At 34.4% G+C, this 22593-nt stretch overlaps 1 protein-coding gene across 1 annotated transcript in view; it reads right to left on the minus strand.

Moving 5' to 3' along the window:
- Window positions 1-6629: 6629 nt before the first annotated feature.
- LOC143234026 (tachykinin-like peptides receptor 99D) overlaps window positions 6630-22593 on the minus strand; it is a 57661-nt gene continuing 41697 nt past the window's right edge. Inside the window, exons 3-5 of the mRNA XM_076471039.1 lie at window positions 19370-19520; window positions 16747-16943; window positions 6630-13300 (exon numbers count right to left, since the gene is read on the minus strand). Of these exons, the coding sequence (XP_076327154.1) occupies window positions 13036-13300; window positions 16747-16943; window positions 19370-19520 (613 nt within the window). The 3' untranslated portion in view covers window positions 6630-13035. The remainder of the gene's footprint in view (window positions 13301-16746; window positions 16944-19369; window positions 19521-22593) is intronic.

The following is a 22593-nucleotide window of genomic DNA, read 5'->3' on the forward strand; positions in this document are numbered from 1 at the left end:
GGCCAAGCGCGTAAGGCGTGCGACTATAATCCGAGGGTCGCGGGTTCGTGCCCGCGTCGCGCCAAACATGCTCTCCCTCCCAGCCGTGGGGGCGTTATAATGTGAGGGTCAATCCTACTATTCGTTGGTAAAAGAGTAGCCCAACAGTTGGCGGTGAGGGGTGATGACTAGCTGCCTTCCCTCTAGTCTTACACTACTAAATTAGGGACGGCTCGGTGCAGTGGGCTAACAACCTACTCACTTAAATACCTGTTGAAGAATCCGCAAGCCCTATGTTCCTTGATGGAATTTAATGGTAATAATGATGATGAATGATATAATCCACTAGCACAAATATAACTGATTTTCTTTTTCTAAATATAATAATTAATTATCGATAATGAAATCAAAGGCAGGCTTTCTTGTCATAATAATCTTCCTTTGAATCCTAGAGTTTTTGTAATTGTTAATTTTGTATAGAAGACTGTTCATAATTGTAAATATATTAGCCGTGGGTTGATTTTATTGCTAGTTTGACAAAACAAAAATCACAACATCATTAATATAAACCTCATTAATCAATCGAGTAATTGGGTTGAATTTATTAAAATGTTTACAGGCTGATTGGCCAAATAATTCTTTGTAAAACAGTATAAGGAACAGTATATAACACAGCTTGTAGCATTTAATATTTGTAGAAAGTAAAGTTCTTGATTCAGTTCTGGTTGAGCAGTCAAGTGTTGGAACTGTTTCAAAGTAATACATTTATATACCTCTTCAAACGTTATGGAAATACTTGTTTGACTCGATCCATTATCAGTTACATATTTCTCACACAGTTGTAGATAATGACGCAAAATTTTTGTTTATTTTGAAGTTAAGCACAAGGCTATACAATAGGTTATCAGTGCTCTGCCCAAAACGAGTATCGAAACCCAGTTTGTAGCGTTGTAAATTTGTAGACACACCGCTGTGCCACTGAGAGGGGGAGAAATGGCGCGTAACTGAATCTCATAAAGAGCACACGACTGAGAAATAACTGAGACGTTATAGTTTTGTTCTAACTTACTACAGTTCACGATAATTAAGTATATCTTGTTATATCTAGGATATGAACGAGTACGTTCTACAAAAAGAAAAAAAGATGCCGTGACATTTAAGCTGCTGGAATCAGCTAGATGATCAATACTGTATTTAGCTGTATTTAGTTTTGTATGTACTTCTTGGCATGGCAAGTGTGTTGGTAGTACCGCTTTATAAAATCTATATTAATGCTTTATATTTTATTGAAGAATAAAGATATATTCATTTTTAAATTTGCATGCAAAAGGTAATATATGGTATAATTGTAAGGGTTAATACATATGCTAAAACACATTTCATTCGAAACATATTTGTTATATTTGTTTTAAGAACTTAATATATTACGTCAGGTTTTAAATTATTTAAGTAGAAAGTAGTAAGTACTGAATCGTACTACATGATTGATTAAATAATAAATTAGGAAAAGTCACTATTATTCCCAATCTTGGTTTGTTTTGAATTTTGTGCAAAGCTATACGCGGGCTATCTGCGCTAGCCGTCCTTAATTTAGCAGTGTAAGATTAGAGGGTTGTTGTTTTGAATTAAGCACAAAGCTACACAATGGGCTATATGTGCTCTGCCCACCACGGGTATCGAAACCCGGTTTTTAGCGTTGTAAGTCAGCAGACATACTGCTGAGCCACTAGGAGGCAAGACTAGAGGGAAGGCAGCTAGTCATCACCACCCTCCGCCAACTTGTGGGCTACTATTTTACCAACGAATAGTGGGATTGATTGAAACATTATAACGCCCCCACAACTGAAAGGGCGAGCATGTTTGGTGTGACGGTGATTGGAACCCGCAACACTCAGATTACGAGTCGAGGGCCTTAACTATCTGGCCATGCCGGGCCGTTTCCAATCTTAACAGTGATATTTAAATTTGTGGGTTTTGAATACAATTTGGAATTCTAAGTAAGCTAAATGAATAACGTTGGTAAGCTAGTTTGGCGTGAATTAGAAAATCCCTTGTTTAATACAATTAGTTGGTCTTTAAAAATTTGATTAGAAGTTAATTGATAAAACTAAACGCTTTCGTAATGAAATGGCAAAACTAATTTACTGAAATTATCATTAATTGATAACTTTATTAATTAAATTAAATGTATTCCTTATGAGAGTAAAGAACATCAACAAGAATAAATGTTGTTATTCCTGATAGTGAACTATTAACCAAAACAAGGACATCCAGTCAGTAACACTCTACTATTCACAGTTTACAATAAGGAATTCACTGTATTTCTTAGAACGTACCCACAAATTATAGTGTGTGAAAAATCTTGCAGTATCGCATGGATTTGAACTTGCCTTGTCAACACTTGTCATACACGTAAGGAAATATTGTTACTTTTTCCGTCAATAGGTGCCACCAGCTACAGGATATTTATGAAACAGGTTATTTTGAATTTCGCGTTAAGACACCAGGGCTATCTGCACTAACCGTCCTTAATTTAACAGTGAAAGACTAGAGGGAAGGCAGCTAGTCATCACTACCCACCGCCAATTCTTGGGCCACTCTTTTACCAACGAATAGTGGAATTGACAGTCATATTGTAACGCCCACACGGCTGAAAGAGCGAGCATGTTTGATGTGATGAGGATTCGAACCCGCGACTCTCGGATTACGAGTCGAGTGCCTTAACCTTAGACTTATTTTTTTGGTTTTGTTTTGAATTTTGCACAAAGCTACACTAGGGGTATCTGCGCTAGCCATCCCTAATTTAGCAGTGTAAGACGAGACAGCAGCTAGTCGTCACCACTCACCGCTAACTCTTGGGCTAAACTTTTACCAATGAATAGTGGGACTGACCGAAACATTATAACGCCCCCACGGCTGAAAGAGTGAGCATGTTTGGTGTGACAGGGACTCTCGGATTACGAGTCAAATGCAATAGCCAACTGGTCATGCTGGGCCCTTATTAAGGAGGGAAACAACAACGTAATAACGTAAATGTCACTATTTGTTACAGTTTAAAATGAATTACAGCAGAAAATAATTTTGTTTAAGTGTGAAAAATCCTTTTTAAATGCTTCTTATATTTACAACTGTATTCAACAATGAACTACTCTAAACTTTTAAATTTCTAGCATATTGTTGGATACAACGTATATTGTAAATTGATTATAGATCTAAATGTTTTTTTGGTGTTTTTCTATATTTCCTATCATTTGACGCTCGTATAGAATAAACATATAATGATACTGGTGTGACAGGCCATCAAGGCCATAACGAGTACCACCAGTGCGTTATGGCTTTATCTATCGTTAAACAATTGTATTATAACACAGTCGAACCTCCACAATTCGTGGAGTCAATATTTCATGATGTCATCGGCTACCTATGTACTGTTCAACTTATTGATTCAATGCATAGTCAGCTTTTTGACTTACATCACTGATTAAGAACTGCTTGTGATTGGCTTGTATGGCTACACTCTCTTTGAATTCATCACAGCATCTATAGCTTGCCATATAAAGAAATGTGAATGAATATTTAACTTCTGTTTTTGTATCTTCTTATGTATGATTTAGTCTAGGTCTCTTACTAAGAGATTAGAGAATTAAACGAACGACTGAATTTTGATCTTCAGGCGTCTCACTAAACTACAAAACAACAACAAAGTAGTTGATTAATGCTGGATTGACAACTAGGAGTATTAAATATTAAATATGTGATCAGAGCTAGATCTGCTTACATACATATATTTACAATCGTCTCTGATCTAATGGTTAGCGTGACAGGATGCATATCAGCTCGGGCCCGCAGTTTATCGCAAAAGAGTCACTGTACTTTTGTCATCGAATGCGTTATAAAAGTAAAATTCAATCCCGATATTTTGTTAAGAGTAGCCCTATAGGCTACTGACTGTGATCCAGTCAGATTGAACTTCATCTATTACTGTCCTCTGCTTTCTACTCTCCAGCCAATTTTCGATTGAATTTAGTAATATTTATCTTATACCCGTAGATTTAATTTCTCTAACAAGTATTTTGTGATTTAATTTCTCTAACAAGTATTTTGTGATTTAATTTCTCTAACAAGTATTTTGTGATTTAATTTCTCTAACAAGTATTTTGTGATTTAATTTCTCTAACAAGTATTTTGTGATTTAATTTCTCTAACAAGTCTTTTGTGATTTAATTTCTCTAACAAGTATTTTGTGATTTAATTTCTCTAACAAGTATTTTGTGATTTAATTTCTCTAACAAGTATTTTGTGATTTAATTTCTCTAACAAGTATTTTGTGATTTAATTTCTCTAACAAGTATTTTGTGATTCAATTTCTCTAACAAGTATTTTGTGATTTAATTTCTCTAACAAGTATTTTGTGATTTAATTTCTCTGACAAGTATTTTGTGATTTAATTTCTCTAACAAGTATTTTGTAAGGCACCTTGTCAAATGCTTTCTTAAAATCAACATAAACCAAATCCAGAGTATTTCATCAACTCTTATAGTAACATCATCAAAGAATCAAAGAAGATTCCTTAAAGAAGACTTTACTTTAGTGTAACCACACTTTTTTGACACTATACCAAACTGCTTTCTATGACACTGCAGTCAATTTTTAATCATATTCTCCAATACTTTCTAATTATTGATCTAAGACTAACTAGGCTATAATTGCCCAGACAACGTTTATCACCTTTTTAAATATTGAACTAACATTAGCCAACTTGGAGCCTCTGACCTAGCTGTTTAGCCTACATGTTGTACAAAGTGCTGCCCGTGCTGGTAGTAACAAACACACGTATATATAATTTAAAATCCCTTTGTTTGTTTGCCCACTGTGCTCACTGCGCAGGTCACACTTCCCTCACGTGAAGGTGCGCTAAACGGCAGTTTTTGGTAACCTTATAAACTAAAGCAATGGTAATAATTTTTTTTTTTGGACGGTCGGTATACACAGTGAGTTTTAACTTTGACGTATCTTTGACAGTTCTTAAATATCCATTGTCAAACTAAATAATTAATACGTTCTGTCAATATATTTTTCTTCTTTCAAAGCTCTTATAGCAGTTGCTTGTCTTAATCTTTTTATAACTCAAGATCCGTAAAAAATTCACATCCACATAGTTTTCAACATTTTCAATCTTTACTCCTGACAAAACCGTCTATTTCTATAAAGATGAAAACAAAATTCAGACAACAACATAACTGCAAATTTTGGTTTAGTAAACAGCTTAGGCAGGATTTGATAAGTAATTGCATTTGTAAGGGCGTGAAATATATTTCTCAATTACAGTTATTGTCTCTTTAAACAGTTAAAATTGATCAAGTAAGTAATGGATGAGTTGTATTTTATTTTTGGGGGCGTTAATTAAAGGTAAGAGCTTGAGAGTCGTCTGAATTTGATTTTTTCGGTGAGGTGTTTTACTGAAAAAAATAATATAGCACATTTTTTGTTTGTTTGTAGTTAAGCGCAAAGATGGATAATGTGCTATCTGTGCTCTTACCACCATGGGTATCGAAACCAAATTGAACATTTCTCACTTTATCTAAAAGTTGCAGAATAGAGTTTCTTGACTTCTAACCTGTTTAGAGTTGCGAGGGCTTAATGGTTAGCGTGTCAGGTTGTGAATCCGAGAGTCACTGGTTTATATCCCGTTGCTTCAAGATTGTCTTCCTCACTTTTTTTTTTGGACTGGGGTGTGTTATAAAAGTAACAGTTAAAACCTACTAATCAATTAGATACTCTTGACGGTAGGTGTAGCTGACTAGCTACTTTCCATCTAATATATCAGTCAAGAGAAAGGAACGGTTAACGTAGATAACAATTATATAGCATTGCGTAAATTTCCGAAAAAAAGAAACTTTGACAACAGTAATACTACAGGGCTGTGCAGAAGCCATTACTTTGATTTTTCTTCAATAAAATGAACATTGATAAATGAACTCTGAAACGTCACTATTGCAACCCGAGCCAAATTTATTTGTTTGTTTTAAATTTTATTGTAAAGCAACACGAGAACTATCTGCATTAGCCGTCTTTAATTTAGCAGTTTAAGACTAGAGGGAAGGCAGCTAGTCATCATCACCCATCTTTAATTCTTGGACCACACTTTGACAAACGAATAGTGGAATTGACCGTGACATTTTAACACCCCCACCACTGAAAGGGCGAGCATGTTTAGTGCAACGAGGATTCGAACTTGTGACGCTCAGATTACGAGTCGAGCGCCCTAACCACCTGGCCATTCCGGGGCCCAAATCATAAGTGAGTCACTGAACTCCACGTCTTAGCGTAAGTATTTTATTTACTATGCATAAGTAATTTCGTGATAGAAAAACGCATTGTTGCTATTTAATTTCAAAATTATTTTTCAAAACTTTGGAAAGTTTTGCTTTTTGCCACTATCTGTAGTTGTACAAAAAAGTTTTGGAGTAAAATGTGGAATCTTTCTTGTCATAAAGACATTTGTTAATCAACCAAACTTCTGTTTGAAGTTTTGTAGCATATTGACTCTTTTAAATCACATAAACTTTTAAAAGTGAAGACTTTCAAATACAGATTTATGCATATAACAATTTTATTCTTTATGTTCAACAGAAAACAAACATCATTTGTGAGCAAACACTCTAACGAGGTAACACCGTTTCATAGCTTACATAGAATTACAAGTACTGAAGGAAGTGGTAATTGAAAAACAGTAAGCAACATTTAACAGCAAAGTGGCGAGTTCCAGGATGTACAAAAAGCTACAAAAATTATCATTTCTTTCAACTTGATCTTTTATCGCAATCTTTCATTTGTTGAGGTTTGGTATACTGACTATCTTATTTCGAACTTTAAGAATAAATAAATAAATAATAATAAAATAAGTAAAATAAACAATGAATAACTCTTTAATACTTTTAATTAAGACGTTAATATTAAGCCTAATATTTTTTAAACGAGTGGCAGACATAACGTTGCTAAAATACAATTATACACTCTTCTTCTTAAAAAAACACTGAGGAGCTAAATAAAAATGTAGTGTTGAAATATAATAGGCCTAATACTAATGTCTCAAGACAAGTACAATTAATTGTAATCATACTTCGTTAACATAGAAAAAGTGTTCGCGCCGTAACAACTGTAAGTCAATTATTCCCTGAAAAGATAATTTTATGGTGTTTGTCCGTTTTATGGTCATACACAGCAGTTCAAATTGTTAGTAAAAATATTGTTAGATAACATACAAGAGTATTTAACAAATTTAGTAACGAACAGGTTTGAAAGAGGATATTAAAGATTAACACATAATTTTAGGAAAGTACCTTTTCATATTTAGATTTGATAGATTGGATAATTTGTTATGATACACTTTCTGTCTAGTAATGAAATTCTGCAAGCAATTTACAAAAAAATAGGAAAACTAATAAATGAAACACAATTTTTGAGGTGGATTGTAATTTGTTACATTTTGAAATAGAAACATATTTTTGTAAGAATGTTATCCACAAATAGTTTCTGCTTGGAATTTTTAATTTGATATTCATAACGGAACAATTTTTTGTAATAAAAGCTTTCCTTATTATCCTTTCCTTCAGGACGTGATTTATTTTGATAAAGAAAAACTCATTTTCGTAAAATGTTTAGAAAAATAAAATTACAATCATGGGAACAGCGATTATTCCAACGATATTAAACTGATCTGTAGGCAATTATTTCTCATTCAACATGCTTTGGAGATACATTCTCGTGTGTATTTGATTCTAAAAAAGCTTGAAAGTAATTTAGAATTGCCTCTCAAAATGAGATTCGCAGATTTCACAAGCTAAGAAATTCCATTCTAAGGAAAGTATAAGCTGACAGAAGTGTAAATCACCAATTATTTTACAGCTTGAAAAATGCATTGTCGACATTTCGATCGAAAGAAAAACTAAAGTAAGTAACACATAGTTTTCCTACAAACTACATACTTATTTTTTATAATTTTTAAGCACTTATGCACTTTAACAGGATAGACTGTAACTTTTACAGTGCTCCATAACTGGAAGTGCAGAGTGTATTTAGCAACATCACGATTCGAACTTGGGACCTTTCGATGAAGAAATCGTAGCCCAGCACGCCACCATTAAGTCATGACTCGGTTCATCATAACTTTGAAGGCTAGTGTTTCAAACTATACTACAGCTTCTACCTTAAACTATATTACTTATACGTATAAAAAAAAAGAAAGAAAAAATGGTGTCACAAAATTCCATGTCGTAATTTCCAGGATCAAATAACACTTTCACAATATTAATTTTGCTCATCAACCTTGTCTGTGAACAGCAGTTACCTAAAAACAATTATAAAGGTTGTACTAAAAATGAAACAAAGACTTATTTCGGTTATAGCGTTATAGCAAGAAGTAAAGTAAAACAGACATACAAAATAGAATACAATTTGATTTTAAGAAATATAATAATGAACGCCAGTTCCATGAATTTAACTGAACAACGAAAGAATAAATTATCACAAATTTCGATTTTTGTAATATATCAGAACGATAGCTTATTCTATTTGATTTGAATCGAAATATTTGCTTTGTTTGAGTCCAGTAATTGTTAATTATTTAATACTCCTAGAAATTGAATTTTCAATAGCTGGCTATGGAACTATCTTTATTTTATGAACAGTATTGTAGAAGTGCTTTTTGGATTTTGGCACCAAAAATTGCCATTTCATAATATTACAACAATTTGTTTGTTATGCTATCAAAGCATCATTGATTCTCACTCTCAATATATCATACTTAAACTCAACTAAGGATAATACGCATAGGTTATACTTCACACATCGGCTAAAACAACACATTTAAGCGATTATTATAATAAACATATATAAATATGTTTAAGTACTAAAATACATGTGTATATATATATATATATATATATATAATAGTTTTAAAGTGATACCATTAATTGGATTTGCTTGAAAAACAATAAATAATTTATCACTGTATTTTACATTTTTTCTCGATCATGAAGCCTACATAAATAAAAGCCGACTTATACCAATCAAATGTAATACTACCTGCCGTCTATAACATTTCTTTGCGTTTAAAATACCGACACAACACTGCCCTCTATCTCCCGGCTCCTACGACCCTGATAAGTTATTGTCAAGTTACTATTGTATAATTCGAAGTTCGAAAATTAACTGTTTTTTTCACTAATTACAAATTAAAAACTCCAAACAGACGTATAAAAATAAATATGTTTAGGGTTATCATAGTCGTTCTTCCTGCTATCACATTTAAAAGTTTAACCCTACGGTCTTCACAACATAGGTGTACATCTTGCAGGAAATTCTTCTATTAAAAAAGAAACAACAACAAATCTTTGAACAGTTTTTGCGTACAAATTATCAAATGCTGACTAAACAGTTTTCTCTGAAATAACTAGCAATAGTGTTTAAGTGAAACAACTAACAGTAATCATTTGTATTTCGACTTCTTGGATACGCAATACCACTGGTTTGTTTTGGCTACGGTATTTTTATAAGAAGTAACTGAAGTTGATGCTTTAGAAAATATGACCAAGTTATAATTAATTATAATGATGTAAGTCTCTTTTGATATATAAATATTTCTGTGGTTTAAGACGTTTATAAATACTTAGAATATAATATGCACACAATAAATGTACACGTCCACGCTTACCCTGGTTGCTTTTTGATTGATTATGGTAACTACTGAGCCAAATTAAGCCTTATTCAAACTATTATACCAGCTCATAGTCAAAGAGAGCCGTCACGAGCTCCCGAGGAAGAATAGTTTTGAAAATGGTGCTGCGTACATATAAATGTTTGTTTGTTGAATTTTGCGCAAAGCTACACGAGGGCCATCTTTTATTTAGTTAATAATAATCTAGATTCTAGAAGGAAGGCAGCTTGTCAGTATCATCCTCTGCCAACTCTAGGCTACTTTTTTGCCACCGAAAAGTTTGATTCACTGTCACATTGTAACACTCCAATGCTTATAGAGTGATACGTTTAAAAATGAAATTCAAATTCAAACTTGTGATCCACAGGTTATTAGTACCTAATAAGCATGCCATGCTAGGCCTTTAAATGATTGAAGGTGCAGTTAAAGTTTGATTAATTATTGCGTGCCGATTTGATACATTCCGTGTACATTTGTTTTGCTGTTCTCATGGACTTCCTGACGGGTAGTGAACTCCGGGGAAATCTTCTCAGGCTTTTTCGCCTTCTTGAATATTCAGCAGCAACTTGAATGGTTTAGCAAGACGTATTTGGAATTACTTGTATTGTGACTTTGACAGTAGCTGATTTAATATAATTTGATCAAACATTCTTATTACAATTTCAGTTTGGAAAATTTCAGCAAAACTTATGCTTTTGTTTGTTTAGAATTTCGCGCAAAGCTACTCAAGGGCTATCTGCGCTAGCCGTCCCTGATTTAGCAGTGTAAGACTAGAGGGAAGGCAGCTAGTCATCATCACCCACCGCCAACTCTTGGGCTACTCTTTTACCAACGAATAGTGGGATTGACCGTCACATTATAACACCCCACGGCTGAAAGGGCGAGCATGTTTGGTACGATCGGGATTTGAACCAGCGACCCTCGGATTACGAGTTGAACGCATTAACACACTTGGCCATGCCGGGCCAACTTATGCGATCCTAACATCATCTGTGTAAGCAAGGAAAAATTTGAAGTGTTACGTTGACATATATCCGTAACATTTTTTTTCAAAGGTGTATTTACACATGACTCAGTCGGTTTAATAAATAAGCGTTTTTGGTGTCCAGTATATTCAAAAGTCATTTCATCCAGGGCTCACCGCTGTCAGGATTGTTTTATTTTTGTTTTGAATTTCGCGCAAAGCTATACGAGGGCTATCTGCGCTAGCCGTCCCTAATTTAGTAGTGTAAGACTAGAGGGAAGGCAGCTAGTCATCTCCACCCACCGCCAACTCTTGGGCTACTTTTTACCAACGAATAGTGGGATTGACCGTCGCTTTATAACGCTTCTACGGCTGAAAGGGCGAGCATGTTTGATGTTACGGGGATTCGAACCCGCGATCCTCGGATTACGACTCGACTGCCTTAACCATGTAGCGATGCCCGGCTCCCGCTCTCAGGAATTCATCATGCGTTGTGCATATAGTAAATAATAAAATATGTGAAGTGTACAATAAAATAATAATAATAAACCAATTTTTTCTCGGAACATATACATTTTATTTTGATTTTTTACCGCGAAAAAGCGGCTCAAAGAACAGTTATGATATTATTACTTTTTCGAGTGCAAACTTTTACCTCATACCTACCAATTCGAGACCTAATTAGAATCTCATAGATTATTTTATTCTAACAATACCTAAAAGTATTTCAAGTGCCGCGGCTATTGAGGATTCACTCTTGTTTTATTACTAATAATTTCAGTTTATCAAATTGTATGCCATTGTTTTAAAACAAGGGGGCGTGGTGCAATAGTTTATACTTCTCAGAGGGTCCACCGCTGTCTTAAGACAGTACTGGTTGTGTTTATCTTCAAAGTTTTAATATATATTTTTATTCTAGTTTGTTTATATTTTTTTCCTGTGATGGTTATTGGAAAATTATGGATCTTTAGAAATCACAGCGTCATTAAGATGACCACTCTACTGTTGTATTTATATCAGTTATATACCTTTCTTTGCTAAATGTGCTTGGACAGCCACCGATAAATATACGTTATTAAATATACACTTCCTATTTATTGGCGTCCCAGCGGTTCAACTGTAAGTCTGCATGTGTTCACATCGCTAAAAATCTGGTTTTGGTACCTGTGGTGGGCAGAACACAGATAGCCCATTGTTTAGCTTTGCGCTTAATTACAAAAATAAAAAAAATATGTATTTTTTGTGTTGAACAACCAAACTAGCAAATCCTAGTTAACAACTTTTCCGCATTTCTACCAAAAACTAGAAATGTTCATTTTGCGTGTGTGTGTATGTACAAACGCATGTTGCATGAACGGTTAAGTATTATATATATTTACACAGATACGACTATCAGTGGTGTATCTGAACATTTAAGTTTTCAAGTTTTACTTTTTAATACTGTTAAAAACGAGGAACACTGTAATATTTATACTTAGAAACACAGAATTATATTTTATATCACGGACTTCGTGCTAAAAGTAACATACTTTAATTTTACTGCACCGACATTTTACTGGATTAGGAAAACTGGATACCCAAAACAGGCCACGAATGCAACAGAGAAGCCTGACCAAATCGTATTTTAAGCACATTTCTTAATGAGAAATCTTTAAATCAGTATCTAGGTAAACATTTACCTCTTCAAATAACCGTCATCGAACACCTTGAATCTTTAGTAGATAAATACACAACGGTATTCTGGGCAATAACAACTAATGACCACAATAGAATGACTACATTTTGTAACATACCCTCAAAAGAATAATGTTATTCAAGGCAAATACTTTATTTCTTTTTCCAGCCTCATTAATAAAGACTTCGGGTTCCATCACTTTTTTCTTGTAAGGAAACCATAACTAGTTTGGTCTGTGAGTCAAAAATGATTTATATCAAACTACTCGTTTTTGGCTTTAGGAATTAATTAGAGAAGTCGCATATAATTGCCTCAAGGATTTCCAGTCATTCATGTTTGATAAGGGAATAACAGCTCCAAACTCCATACTTGCGCAACAATTTGTCTCTCAAACCGAGCAAGTTTTCGGTCAATTCGTCTATAATACTGAGGTAAACATTATCTGAGCGCTTGACTCCTTTGTTTGAATACTTTTGCTTTAAGGATTATTATGTAATAATGTTGTTCATTAATCCAAAGGCAAAAAAAAGCGATTTTAATTTTTTTGTCGATTTTCTTCTGTCATAAAGGAACGTATTGGTTGGGAACTGAAAACGTTCAACAATGATACGTATTTACTCAATTCTTCATGTATATGGGGTTTAACTGAACTAAGGTTATATAAGTGTACTGTTGAACAGCGGCATGATTCGTATCTGGTCACACGTTTGATAATGTTTCTTTTTTACACACGAACTTTGGAGAAAGAAAAGGAGAGTTGGAGTTTCCACTGCCGTTAACTGTCTCGGTTACAGTATGAAGAGTCACATTGGAGCTTCCGTTGAATGTCACTTTTGTGTCAACATACGGTTCTGAGCAGCTGTACCGACCTGCCGCACGGCGACGCTGATCATAAAGTCTCATAGACTCCATTTTCCCAGTGCAAGAACACATTAGGAAAACTCTTTTGAATCCTTGACGAAACCTACAATTACAGAAAAAGTTATCTGCGTTAAGATATATTTATATATCTTAATAACGAAATATGATTTTATGTCAGGATAACAAACAGTAAAATACATCTTAATAACAAATAATAACGGTATTTCTAAGAATTCGACAACAAAGATATCATACGTGTTTTAATCCACAAATTTCTTATTATTTCCAGGAGCGAAACAATAAATATCTACCAATTAAAAGTGAAATATAGCATTATTTTCTTTAAATGCAAAACATACTCTGAATATTTGTTTGTTTGTTTTCTGAATTTCGTGCAAAGCTACATGAAGGCTATCTGCGCTAGTTATCTGTAATTTTACAGTGAATGACTAGAGAGGACGAAGCTAGTCATCACCACCATTGACCAAACATTATAAAGCTCCTATGGCTGAAAAGGCGAGCATGTTTGGTGTGACGAGGATTCGAAACCGCGACCCTCAGATTATGAGTCGAGCGCCTTAACCACCTGGCCATGTCATGCCTCTCTAAATAATATTATGGCTGGTTGAATCTTACTCATGATATTTAGGCTTGTTCCCATAATAATCTGGTGCGTGTAAAGACATTATGAATTATTGTACCTATGCATTTCATTTGTCTGTTTATGTACTAGTGTTGAAAACCACCATGAAAAGATTTGTTTGTTACAGAGCACATCCACATTGGACTATCTGCTGTATCCACCGTGGAGAATCGAACCTTGGATTTTAGCTTTGTAAGTTCGTAAAGTGACCGGTGTCCTATTAGGAGTTATGATTTCTATTTACGATTAGTTATAAATATATGTTAAAACGTTGCTATTTAAAATAGTAATAAAGCAATTTAAAATTAACTGTACTAGGCCGTTTTGTAGTCCTATGAAATGTTTGCAGTCCTTAACGTTATCTAGATGGAAAAGATTAACAGAATAGCTTATGAATTCTGAAGATAAGCAAATTTCTTTAGAACAAATTTTGTAAAAGTTGTTGGATACCTTCATGAATTTGACGAATCGACCGGTTTCCAGTAATTAATTAAACAACCTCTTTTGATACAATGCATTTTCAACTAATGTAGAGGAGTGTGATGTAAAAACAGTAGTAATAAACAAATTACTTAAGTGTTTTATGTACTTTTTATTCGGAAACGACCAGCATGCGAGAGTTTGTTATCTCACTAGAAGAAATACCACATAACTACGTAAAAATCTAAACATGATAGTCACTTGATAAAATAAGATATATTATCAGATATTATATTGTTTGTTTTTTTAATTTCGCGCCGTCCTTAATTTAGTAGTGTAAGACTAGAGGGAAGGCAGCCAATCATCCCCACCCACGAATAGGTCCTATTTGTCCATCAGATATTATATATAATGATACAATAGAAAATATGTTATTTTTATTTTTATATATAAATGCGAGAAACAGCATTTCTGTAATCAGCTCTTAAGTTCAGAGATATAATGGACGTCTACTTTTTTATTTTCGTTACTTATTAGAAGCTTTTGATCTCTTACCTCGAGAGAAAATACTAAATTGTGCTTAATTGCATACACACACAAAACGCCCCTTAATGACGACAAAGGTGAAACCACGATACCCCCTTCCCCACTATTCCTGAACAAGTTAACTGCAGAAAAAGAACCGTTATTTTAGTTAATATAACTTTCGTTCTCAGTTCGCAAGTACAACTTAGGTGTAATTTTGAAAGAGGTGGCATGTATTACCTGTAAAGAAAATGTCATGAAACTAAAACAGTAGATATGTATCTCTTTGTTGACCTGTGGATGACCTAAGAAAGTCGAAAAGTTGTTCTTTGCTTTATTAGTAAAAGTGTTAATACCCACCCATATCAGCCGTTTTGAGATACGTTTTTACTTCAAGTGTGTTTCTCGTCATCAAGAATTAAAACAGTAGATGTTTCGTGTAGAAAGTGACGTCAGTCCCAAAGGTCTTTACAATAGAACAAAATCATTGTAAACATAGTTATCAGGCTATTAATTTAAGCTGTGGATTAGTGAAAGAAAGGCATACCTCGGAACTAGAAGGAAGAAGATACGATTACTTGCTGAAGAAATATACTAAAACTATAGTGTGTGTCGTTTCTCCCTCAAAATATGGACCTTCTCTTCTATACATAGAATTTTATTGGTCTGTAGAACAGTCAAGTCTGTACATATATATTTTAGTGAAATTAATTAGAGAAATTGTACTAAAAATTACTAATAACTATTTTTAGTTAAAAATAAGGTGATTTAAGAACTTGGCACTACTTTATGCGAATTCACACCTTGAGCCGCGTATAAAAGCACGACAGTCACAGTAAATTTAGTATACTGATATGGTTCAATGCCGTGTTAATTAGTGCTTCTATCATATTGGGGGCAGGAATACTAACTTCAAGAGGTAAGTTTCATCTTACTTACCCCCAAATGGTACTACCTTATTTTCCTTATTTTTTATTTTTATTTTCATCCTTTTATGTTTATCTTTTTCTTATTCTTATTTTAACTTGGGAGAGCAGTCACTGCAGGCAGTGAAGGGTGATATAGATGTGGGGCGTTGTGGGCTTCAGCATCCACATCTCGCTCTCCTAATTTCTAATCTTCTTATGTGAGACTAGCGAATTGGAGGTTAAGAAAGATAGACGGTGTATCCCCACAGCAATATGAGTCCTACTTCCCCAGTCACCTCCAAAACCTAGGATACATTTTATAATCCGACGTTGTATCTTCTACATAAGGCTCTTTTTTTAAAAAATGTAGCGTATTTTGTTTGATTTTAATGTGTTTTGTTTTGGCTTAAAAATTATGGTTATAATTTATATATAAATCAGAAAACAGTGGACCTCATAGAGTTTTCAGAATATTGGTGTGGCGACTCTGGCGACATTCTTGTATGAATGCATAATTGATTATATGCTTCAACAAATCCAGGCAGAAAAATAGTGCACTGAAAGAAAGAATTATGCTTAGACGGAGTAAAAGTAGCGAATTATTGTTCTTATAATAATTTCGATTCCCGTTGATTGACTCAGCAGATAGCCCGATGTGATTTTGCTATAATAAAACACCTACACCTTATAATAATTAAAACTAAATGTAAAATAATGTTTGTCAGGGTTATCTGTTTTGTTTTTGTTAAGTTTATCTGCATACTCTAGCGAAAACTCAAATCACAAAACTTTAATCTGCTGTATTATATTCACAATGGATAGTAAACACGTTTAGTAAACAGTAAGTAATCATTTAACACCTCTGGAGTTACATTGTTCAACAACAGATGATGAGACCTTAATTGTAAAGTAAATACCAAGAGACGCGGTAAACTACCACATGTAGGTTATCCGTCATTGGGTGCATATGATTCTCTCACTGAATATCAAGCCCGTTTCTGGTTTGTATCATGTATATGGTAAAGGTTTTTTTCTAATCAAGTTGTACATTACCTGCTGTTCATCCAACAGTAAATGATGGGGTTGTACATAGAGTTAGACATCGCGAGCCAGTAAATTGCCAAGTAAACATGTTGCACGTGGTCAGAGCTAATGATCTCCGGGTAGTGATGGGCTATCAAGAAGTAGATGTGGTAGGGCAACCAGCAAACAGCGAAGATAAAAACCACAACAATCATCATCTTCACGATCTAAACCAAAATACATTATGAGACTGTTAGGATTTTTCGATGAAAACCAGTTATGATATAGAACGTTTGTGTTTTCTTAAATCTACACATTTCAGCTTTTCTGTAGAAACAGACACAAAGCATACAGGACTTATATTATAAATATTTTATTTCTGTGTATGTGATACAAATATTCGCGTGCTTTTTCTTTCCTTTCTACGTATTACACCATAATTGAAAAGGAAAGAATAAATGACTGAGCAGTAATAGAAAATATGACCCTAGAATTAGAACTATGAAACGATAAATGACTGAGCAGTGACAGAAAATATAACCCTGGGATTAAAACTATAAAACGATAAATGACTGATAATTAATAGAAAATATGACTCTGAAATTAAAACTCTGAAACGATAAATGACTAAGCAGTAATAGAAAGTATTACCCTGGAATTAGAATCATATTAAAATTTATATTAATTGAATAAACTTACTGTTGAGATTAAATGCGAAAATATTGCCGTGAGGAGTTCTCGAATCTCTTCATTAGTGAGGAAGTTTTGGTTTGTTTTGAATTTCGCGAAAAGCTACACGAGGGCTATCTGCGCTAGCCGTCCCTAATTTAGCAGTGTAAGTCTAGAGTGCAGTCAGCTAGTCATCACCACTCACCGCCTACTATTGGGCTACTCTTTTACCAACGAATAGTGGGATTGACCGTCACATAATAATGCCACCACGACTGAAAGGGCGAGCATGTTTGGTGCAACTGGGATTCAAATCCACGACCCTCGGATTACGGGTCGAGTGCCATAACCACTTGGCCATGCCGGCCCTTGCAGCATTGGTTGGGGAACTGTAAGAATATGTCAAAATAAGCAACCGGTCTATTGAATGGGCTATATTTTACGTTTTGCCCTTAGAATAATAATATCAACTATATAAGCACCCTAAGTGGCACAGCGTTATGTCGGCGGACTCACATTGCTAGAAACTGGGTTTCGATACCCGTGATGGGCAGAGCCCACATTGTGGAGTTTTGTGCTTAATTTTAATAATTTTATTATTACTGTGAATTTATTATAATAAGACCAAAATTAAGTGCGGGATATAGTTTAAAAAAGAAATATGTGATCGGTCATTTTTAAAAATTGAAACTTGCGAAATGTTGAGCGTTGGCCCAGAAAATGTGCACGTGGCTCACGTAATAATGTGATTTTCTCACTCCTGTACGAATACAGTCTAAATGACGTGCGCGTTATATCTACAGTATTACTTTCCACTGTGCTCAAGTATCGCTTTTGAAAACTTGGAGGGCAAAATAAACTTCAAAACCTAGAATTATGGCTTTTAGAACAAAAATGTTTGTATGACTTGAATTATGCGCAAAGCTAGTAGATAAATATCTATGCTAGCCATCTTTCACTAATGGCCACCACATCATGAGGCCCCGACGGCTAAAATGGTAAACATAGTCGGTGACGGAGATTCGAACCCGCGACCTGCAAATTAGGAGTCGAGTGCCGTAACCATCAGGCAAATAAAATTAACGGCGTGCATGCGTTTATGTACATGTACACAAACACCCATTTCATGACAGTGTTCATAGATGTGGAAAATTTATAACACTATGATCTTTTTTTATAACTTTCCATTCTAACTTAGTTCTACTACAACAAGCTTTATTGGCACTAAAAACAAGTTTTACTGATACTTTTATAATATCAGTACATTTGTCAAGTGTTCATGGGGTAAATGTCCCGTTTGATAATGCCACCTTATAAGTCTTGTTAATCAAAGTGAATATGGCGCGAGTTGAAGTCTCTGAAAATATGGATGTCATGACGTCACGTAATAAATGTTTAAACTTTAATATAATTTTGATATCAAAATGTGACTGAAGTACCTATTTGAACAGCCAGTAAATTTTAATTACTTGTAAGTACGCTGTATATTGGAGTACGAGGGGGCATTCTTCTTTATAAAACTATTTATCTTTTTAACACGGTATCATAATTACATTTCTGTATTTAAGTTCATTTTAAACTGTATAATTTTGCGTTATTTCGCTGATACGCACTATGTCGAGTTTTGTTTAAACTAGGTTGATATTTTATTAAATACTGTATTCTTATTTTTGGGCCCGGCATGGCCTAGGTGGTAAGGCGTTCGACTCGTAATCTGAGGGTCGCGAGTTCGAATCCCAGTCGCACCAAACATGCTCGCCTTTTCAGCCGTGGGGGCGTTATAATGTTACGGTCAATGTTACGGAGTAGCCCAAGAGTTGGCTTTGGGTGGTGATAACTAGCTGCTTTCCCTCTAGTCTTACACTGCTAAATTAGGGACGGCAAACGCAGATATCCCTCGTGTAGCTTTGCGCGAAATTCAAAACAAACACATTTTATTTTTTGTTTACAAATTTTAATATTCTATTATTAATTTGAAACTAACCTTTCGCTTTGATTTCACAGCTTCCAACTGCTTGTCGGTGCATTCACCTATGCTCTGGCTTCCCCACAACTCTCGGCCTACTCGAAAGTACGTATAGGTCATCGAAGTAATTGGTAGCACGTAGGTAAGAATGAGAATAAAAACGTTGTAGCTGTAGGGATGAAGATACACAAATATAAATGTTCGGAACATAAAAAAAGAACTATATACAAATGCCGAATACATAAATAGCAACTATTAGAGAAAAACTGTTTGACAAAAATATTTTGTACAGGGAAGTCATGTGATAATAACCTATTACTTAAGTTATGCCAAAGTATTTCGGTTTAACCCGATACGCCAGAAAGGTACGACAGAGTTTGAGAGGTTCAAATGAAGTGACACTATAGATGCAAAATTATAAAACATTTTATTGAAACTAGAACTATATGTCCCACATGGGTCAGTGGCAACTTACAGCCAAAGTATCGATTCCCCACACTGTACATTATTATCAGGTCATCCCATAAGTAATGTCCGAAAATTTAATGCAGAAAGTGCATAACCATTTCTGTCTTCGTAGAAGGCTTTAATGACTAAAATATGTAGTAGGACTTGTATAAAAATGATCAGACAAATAAAAGAAATTAATCCACCTCCACTTTATGTGATCATTAATCAACTAAACCCTCATGAAGATGGATGTGTCTGAGGAGCAGCAGAAACTACATGAAACATTCAAGATGTTTATGGTGCGGAGTCTCTTAATGAAAGAAAATGTCGAAGGTGATTTCAGAAGTTCAGATCAGGCGACTACAGCTTAAGTGATGTGTTACGTTCAGGTTGTCCTGTTGAGTTCAATGATGACTTGCTGTTGGCTGCACTTGATGAATATTGTACTGTAAGTTAAATAACGAGCAAAGAAGTTTAATTCAACCCATTCAACAGTTCACCGTCATCTTCAACAGCTTGAAAAGATTTAAAAACGTAGAAACTGGGTCCCCCATGATTTGACAGAAGCTAACCTTAGAGCAAGAGTGGACATTTGCACTTCTCTGCACTCTCGTGAACGTGACTCACCTTTTTTGGATAGGTTAGTGACTGGAGATGAAAAATGGATATATTATAAAAATGTTAAGCACCGCAGACAATACCTCAGTACAGGTGAACTGGCTAAAGCACAGCCCAAAATAGACCTCCACCCTATTAAAGTTTTGTTAAACGTTTGGTGCGATATTGTTGTTGTGATCCACTTTGAATTGCTGCTACTTAGTGTAACGATTACATCAGAATTCTATTGTTACCAGTTAGAGCGCTTGAATGTTGCTCTGAAAGAAAAGAGGACTACTTTGATCAATCGTAAAGGTGTTGTGTTACACCAGGATAATACACGGCCCCATACAGTAAGGATCACATCTGCAAAGATTGAAGATCTAGACTGGGAAAACTTCCACATCCTCCTTATTCTCCAGACCTTGCCCCATCTGATATCATCTATACCGAATTTTGCAGAACTATCTTGATGGGAAAGAGCTTGGAACAAATAAAGTTGTCAAAACGACCCTCTGTACGTTCTTTTCCTCCAAATCCCAATAATTTTATAGAAGTGGCATTCAGAAGCTTGTGAACCGTTGGCAGGAAGTAATTAATAATAATAGAACATACATTATTGATTAAATAACATTGAAAGTGTTTGAAATCCTTTCTCTTTTTCTGAACCTAAAATCGGACATTACTTAAAGGATGACCTGATATAATGCGTCAACTAACAATATATGCTGAGAAAAATAATTATTAAAGGCATCACAACTGACCCTTGAAAGTTTATCGTGCTAAGAATCCACCTTTTCTCAACAAATCGACTTTACAGCCACGTGATATTTAAAACCAAATAAGGAAAACACTTGACGCTACGTAACTTTATCATACACTATTATTTAGCGGCTAGTAACACACATTTCATAGCTTTATTAAGATTACAAGACCTCACGTTATTTGTAATTTGTGTCCATCATTGAAAGTAATAGAGATTGCATAAGATATGATGGATGATAGCTTCGACTTCTAAGATGTGGCGTTTGCATTCATTAACAGGAAAATACCGTTACTAATATGCTGTAACTTTGCAGTGAAAAGCGAATTAATATTTGATAAGGAAAATTTTCAAATTATAACCTAAAAGTTTACTTTACCTTATTTTCTTATCAAATGACTTAACGTTAAGTCACGTTGGCACGTTTAGAACAGTAAATACACATTGTTTTAACCAGAAGTGTTATATCCTCTACAACGATCTTTCTTATTTTGCACATTTGGGAAATCCACTGTTGTTATTTCTGTTTGTTCAGCACATCCTGTTTAATTTTTTTGTTAGTTAGTCGTAAGAATGACTTCAGACAACAATAATCTTAAAGAACAAATTTTAATACTGTGAACGTAGTTTGAAAAAGAACTTTGAATAACTTATTTCAATTTACAACAACCAACCAAAAACTCTAGATATGTGAAGACACAATCGCTCTTACTTTAAGGTTTTCTAGTAAGACAGTGGCAAGTCTAAGAAAGCTCAACTCTAAAACCCGAAGTTCGACTCCTCGTGGGGAACAGAGTAGATAGCTCAGTATGACTTTGCTATAAAACAAAGAAATTTACTTCAAGTACAGCTCGCTTTCATTTTGCTACTTTCGACGGTGCATCTTAACGTATTACCTTTTGTTATGTAATAAACATATTTATTCGAAACCCGTTTTTTTTGCGTTGTAAGTTCGCATACATATCGCTAAGCCACTGGGGGGCAAATGTTGTTATTATTTACCTAAATTTCAAATGTTGAGAACTTTCAACATCTCTATTCTAATAATCTTTAACTATGCTAATTAATAAATAACTACTGCTTCTATCAACAAATAACGGAAAACTGCCTGCCAGCAATAAATATGTTACTAAGCTAAACTGTAATTACCGTGAGTGGTTATTTCTTGTTTGCAACGAATGTGAAAAAGGAAAAAAAATAATACATTCAGATTTTGTTGCAAACAGTCACTAAAATGCTAACATTAGAACTGAAAATACTGAGATTTGCAAATACACTTATCTGAATACCGTATGACGAGGTGGGCGTAGCACAAATAGACAACTGTGTAGCCTTCTGGTTAATTACAAACACATTTTAACTGTATAATTCACTGATGATGTTACAGGACGTGAAAGTTAAAAAAGTGAAATATTTATGACGAAATGAGAAG

This window comes from Tachypleus tridentatus, chromosome 12 (genome assembly GCF_004210375.1).
Source record: "Tachypleus tridentatus isolate NWPU-2018 chromosome 12, ASM421037v1, whole genome shotgun sequence".
Taxonomy (NCBI): Eukaryota; Metazoa; Arthropoda; class Merostomata; order Xiphosura; family Limulidae; genus Tachypleus; species Tachypleus tridentatus.